At 38.7% G+C, this 5,966-nt stretch overlaps 1 protein-coding gene across 1 annotated transcript in view; it reads left to right on the top strand.

The window, feature by feature from the left end:
* The window catches only part of ca7 (carbonic anhydrase VII), a 13,191-nt gene that overhangs the window by 4,345 nt on the left and 2,880 nt on the right, over positions 1–5,966 (top strand). The window contains exons 3-6 of the mRNA XM_014003062.1: positions 2,077–2,195; positions 2,433–2,528; positions 4,182–4,244; positions 4,328–4,483. Of these exons, the coding sequence (XP_013858516.1) occupies positions 2,077–2,195; positions 2,433–2,528; positions 4,182–4,244; positions 4,328–4,483 (434 nt within the window). The remainder of the gene's footprint in view (positions 1–2,076; positions 2,196–2,432; positions 2,529–4,181; positions 4,245–4,327; positions 4,484–5,966) is intronic.

Below are 5,966 nucleotides of genomic sequence, written 5' to 3'. Positions count from 1 at the left end.
GTAATATTTGGGGTCACAAGTTTTTGCCATGGATATTTTGTGGGTCAGAAGACAAAAAGTTTGGGAACCACTGTATTAGAGCCACCGCATGATGACCAGGTTGTCCCAAAGCTTGACTGGGTGTATTAAAAAAAAAATCCCAGTTCTGTCAAGCCTGTGTCATCAGCTCTCTGCTGTATGACAGTGAGACGTCAAAGCCGTGCACCAGACAAGGAAAAACAGCGGAGTCATCTTCAGCTATGACCCCCAGCATCACATGGCAGGACAAGGGACTCCTGAAACGTGAATCCAAAAGAAAAAAGAAGTTGAAAACAAAAGCCCAGTGCAGAATTATATTATGTGAAACTCAGTAAGTGACCTAAATTCATATTCAGATGAAATTACACACCTTTTGCATGGGAGAGTCGTTGGGGTCTTTGTTTGCCAGGCTCATAAAGAGGTGCTCTGGTCACATGCCTAAGAAGGAGTGAATCAGTGAAACTGACAGGCTCAGAGCTGTGCTGTATCATTTGTGGAGCTGAAATCTGAGGCAACTTTCTCTGTTAAACATTTGTTTTAATAGGACAGAGAAGACGAAACCATTTGAAAAGGGTAAAGGGAGAAATTGACGTCAAATGGAAAAAAAACCTTTAACCCTTTAAAGCCTAACCCTTTAAAAATAGTCAGAAWACTCATATTTTTTTAGAACTGACATGTTTATTGGGCCTTTAAACAAAATCCAAAAATTTTTTTGCCACATCACTTTGTTTATGATGTATTTTTTTTTGTATCAAATCTGATACACTGGGTTGTTTTGGTAAAATTTTGCTCACAACAAAGTTAAGAAACAAAAAAAAAACAGTTTTGCCCATAACTTTTGAACTCTCTAGGAAGTTTACTTCTTTGTTTGTTTGTTTTTTTTTACAATGAACTTTTTACAGCCATTTATTTCACTTCGTGGTAGGCAGAAAAACAGTTTCTGTCCTTGTTCAGGCACAGATGTACCTGACACTTTATAAAAAATATCCATCTATTATCGTATTGATATTTTCTTACCTTCTTTTTTTCTCTCTTCTTCCTCAATTCTCTGACATCTAACACATAAATAATTAGTCAGTACAGCGTAGAGATTATAATTTAAAAGGAACCACTTTGAAAATAGCCTAAATGTGTTTTCAAATGGCATTTCAGTAATTTATCAATCATTCAAAATAGTGTGTGGTTGTAGTGTGGTAAGATTACTGTTGATTAAATTACTAAAATGTCATATGACAGTTCAGGACTGGAGCAACTTGTATACCTGCAGTATCAAGTTTGATACACACATTTTAACACGGTTTAACTGTACTATTAAAAATATAAGTAATTACACATTGTTTCAACACAAAGTATTTATTAAAAATTACAAACAATATTGATGTTACCATAAATTCTCCAAAATTAGCAAAAGTTTCCTGAAAAAAAAAATGTATGGATGACCTCATGTCAGCAGACATTTTGAAAAGCAAAAAAGGAAAACAAAAGTTCCACTTCCTGCAGTACATTGATAATCCACCAGAGGGCAGAATACAGGTATCACGTGATGTACAACAGGTTTTTGAGGAAAATATTGATCACATTGATAAAATAGAGGTCACAGAATGTTGCGTAGCAAACATGATATTAAAGAGAGGAGGAGGTTTCATATTTCTGTGTGATTTGAGTGCACCATACACTGATTTCTTTGCAAAGTTTTAAGCCTCGTTGTTGCCAGGGGCAGTTCTGCAGATAAAAAAAATTGACAGTTCCCAATCCATTTATATGCATTTGCTTGCCTCTCAAATGAAAGCTTGTGCCTCACAGCTCTAATAGATGTGATCACAGGTTGGCCAGGCGGTGCATCTGGTCACGTCTCTGCGTTTAATGAGAAATTTGATCAAATCTGCCAGGTGTCGACTCATCCTGTGGCGTCTGAGAGGAAGCTGTTTTGGATGATGTTACTCACTCGGTGCTGAAAAGCAGTTTATGTAACACCCACTGAGAGTAGGAGTGTGAAGGTGGATGCATGTGCAAGACTTCCCAGCAGTTTTTTTTTTGTTGTTGTTTTACTGCCTACAGTGATCCGAGGAGGCCCTCTTGACAACCCATATAGGCTGAAACAGTTTCACTTTCACTGGGGGGAAAAGGGACACGAAGGATCCGAGCACACTGTTGCAGGACTTGGATACGCGTCAGAGGTCAGAGTCTTAAATGAGAATACTGTCAAAGTCTGATAAATAATCTGGCCTGGGTATCAATTTTCTGAGACAATCTTATGATTCTGCTTAATGATTTATAAGCTTTAGTTTAGGTTTATGTTACTGATGCACCTAAAATGTAAGATTGGAAGTTTCATGTCAATCCTGCTTTTTTATAAAGCAGAGCAGATAAAAATTAAATTTGTATTTTTATTCCCATTCTTCCCCTCTCTTTAGCTTCATTTAGTTCACTGGAATGCCGTCAAATACAGGTCATTTACAGACGCAGCGTCAGCCCCTGATGGTCTCGCTGTTCTTGGGATCTTTTTAGAGGTAACTTGTTTTTATTTTATTTTATTTAACTTTTWTGTTTTTGCAGCTTTACAGAGATGTGCGCTTTGTCAACTTGGACAACAGTTTTCAGATTTTTGTCACATCTTCTAAATCTTTTCTGTAACTCTGGGTAAATTCTCAGTGTAACATGGTGTAACGTTATTTTTCATAAATTTGTTTTTATAAGACTTCTGGTTACCTTCAATAACACCAAAAGGAGGTGTTTTTGAGGGTGAATTGTAGGAAGGCAGGCTCACCATGATTAAAAACAGGCTGGTGTTCTATATGTTCAATTACTTCTTTGTATGTACGGTAGTGTCTTTTATTTTTTAGTTTTTGTGTTTCGTTCCGTCATGGGGGGAAGCTCAGAAAATAGCCGCTGCTCCTCCACATCGAAAGGAGTCAGTTGAGGTGGTTCAGGCATCTGATCAGGAGCCTCCTGGACACCTTCGTTTAGAGGTGTTCCAGGCATGTCCCACTGGTAGGAGGCCCCGGGAAAGACCCAGGACTCGTGGAGGGATTATGTATCCTCTCTGGCCTGGGAACGTCTCGGCGTCCCACAGGACAAACTGGAAAGTGTTGCTGGGGAGAGTGAGGTCTGGGTTTCTTTCCTGGACCTGTTGCCTCTGCGACCCGACTACTGATGAGCAGAAGAAAATGGAGATGTGTGTTTTATTGCAGAAAAATATTTCAAACCAATAATGCCAGGATTCAAGGGCCTGAAAATACAGCGGGTAAAATAAGTATTGAACATGTCACCATTTTTCTCAGTGAATATATTTAATATATCAGACATTGAAGAAAGGTGATCCTAAGAAATGAATGCTGACTTTACTGTACCAAGTTATGTCAGCTGGTTCCACTAAACAGAGCTGAGTAAATGTAAAGCAATTTACACATTTAATTTCTTAGAGTGAGTGTTTTACTGGCTGCAGCTGGTGGGGACTAACTGCAGTCCCWTAAAACATAGGAAAAACATGCTGTTTCAATTGGAATCACTTCTACATGAAATTAACATAACTAAATAAAACAAACCAAAGAATAAAAATGTAGTAATCTGGAATTATGAAACTGAGATGGGGGTCCAGACACATGACTGAGATCGCTTTGAGGAAAAAAAAACCCAAACGTTTAAAAATCCTCTGGCGGGAGAGCGAGGCCCTTGGGCTCATTTTGAGAACCCTCACAGACTTAAGACACTTTAAAACTCTTGTGAAAAACAAACGTAAATGTATAATTAAATAGTTTGTTGGACCAGCAAGATAAGAAACTTTTAATTGGAAACAAACAGACCAAACATGGCAGAGATCTGAAGCTAAAACAGGCAGACTACTGTATCCTAAATTTTTTAATAACATTTTAATATAACATTGTGGTCATTTTGGCCTTTAGAACAATGTTTTTTTGAAGGTCACCTCCCAATAAATATTTTAGAAAATCTAAACCTTTTTACTTTTTAATACTTAAATACAAAAAATATCCGATACTTAAAGGTTTTTACTCAAGTAATATTCTAAGAGAAGACTTGAACTTTAATGGTATGATACTTGTACTTTTACACAAGTATCACTGTGAGTTAGTTCAAACAAAACATWCGATTCTGCTGCTGTTCTAAACACGACAAATGAGACACAAACTGTTTTGTCCTGTAAGACAGGTGACGACCATCGATGGCTTCATTTGATAACCGACGTTCTGTTCATGGTGAAGTATAAGGTACGTGTTGGATTTTATTACACACAGAATACTCTACAGTGTCCTTGTGTTAAAGCAGTTATTGTCGGTCCTTCTGTGAACAGGACAGTGTCACAGACTTCAAAGGCTTCAACCCTAAGTGCCTCCTGCCCAACAGACTTCACTACTGGACCTACCTGGGATCGCTGACCACGCCCCCCTTACACGAGAGCGTCACCTGGATCCTCCTGAAGGAGCCGATCGTGGTTTCAGACAAACAGGTGAGAACAGCAGGCACGACCGTTACACAAGACATTTCTAACAGTGAATGACACGTTTTGTTGTTTTGGTCAAACCATTTAATTACAATTATTGACCATTCTCCATTAAAAATGAGCAGGTTAGTCTGTTTATCGTCAGTTAAATGATGACTCGGAAACTTTCTTTTATTATAAAGAAATTATGGTCAGACTTTCTGGTTTTGTCATCTAACAATTGCTTTGCACTTTTGTGTTGGTGTGGGACATTGAACCTGGCTATCATGATGTTATCTGTGTGGTGCCTGAGGACACCAATAAACCTCAGTGCAGCCAGTTTTATTAACTCAAACTCTGATACAAACGTCTCGTTTCAGTGTTGGCAGCGAGACAATGAACATTAAAAATCTCTTCAAGAAGAAACAATGAGAGAATCATTTATTTCTTTTTCCAATCATTTCCTGTCTTTCTGTTTGTTGGGTTTCCAGTTAAAGTCTCAGTATTTCTCRCTGACTTGGATCTTTCCACCACTATCACTGAATTTCAACAACTAGAATAGTTCCTGGAGAAACTATGAGAGTTCTTGCCTCTTGGTGCAGGATTATTTTCAACATAGTTTTGAGGATTTACGCTTGGCTACCACCACACATGGCGGCCATCTTGGATTTTTGATTTTGCTTCAGTATGCGATGGAGACTGTGTCCAAAGCCTACCTGTTCGAGGTGGGCTGGGTCCTTGGTAGACCGTGAAGACTGGAAAAAAGTGGCTGTGAATTTGGACGGTCTAGCCTCCTGTCCTTACCCCGGTGTATGTCCTYTTGCCTCCATGTTTATTTCGCTATAGGCCTACCAGATCGTTTTTTTCCRTAACAAACATAATATTTAAAAACATGTCTATACACATTACTAAATCATTAACAACACAACTGATTGAAAATTTTCATTTTTATACCGCCATATTTTTATTTAAAACATGTTATTTTRTCTCGCTTCGTCCGCCATTACAAGCAGAAAAAAAAAATCTCAGGTCGGCCCACAATGCATTATGGGATATGGTGGGCTGGGAAGGATCCGTTGAACCAGCCCTTCAATTCGGGGCAAAAGGACGAATTTGTCGGCATCGAAGGTAGTCTTCGAATTTGGACAGCCTCCGTTGCGGCGCTGTGACGTAAGCGGCCGAATTTGACCTTCGGAGGACCCAGCCTCCCATTTTGGACAGAGATCCATCTTAGCTACCACCACACCAAAGTTAATGCCATTTCAAATTGGCTTCGGTGGCCATATTGAATTTTTATTTAGCATGCAGAATTTGTCAAAGCTTGTTCTTGGCTACTACTAGTTTTCAGCTTTATAAGGTTCAAAATGGCTGAATTAGAGCCTTTTCCTAAATTAGCATTAGCCGTTAGCTTAAACTTCTGTTTAGCATTCAGAATGTGTTGCATTAGCTCTCAGCTATCAACCCAGAAAATGTAAGCTTTGTATGTTTTTAAAACTGCTGAGCAATCAGG

Source organism: Austrofundulus limnaeus, unplaced genomic scaffold, assembly GCF_001266775.1.
Source record: "Austrofundulus limnaeus strain Quisiro unplaced genomic scaffold, Austrofundulus_limnaeus-1.0 Scaffold16, whole genome shotgun sequence".
Taxonomy (NCBI): Eukaryota; Metazoa; Chordata; class Actinopteri; order Cyprinodontiformes; family Rivulidae; genus Austrofundulus; species Austrofundulus limnaeus.
Note: the sequence above shows the minus strand (reverse complement) of the source record. Positions and strands in the feature narration are given on the sequence as shown.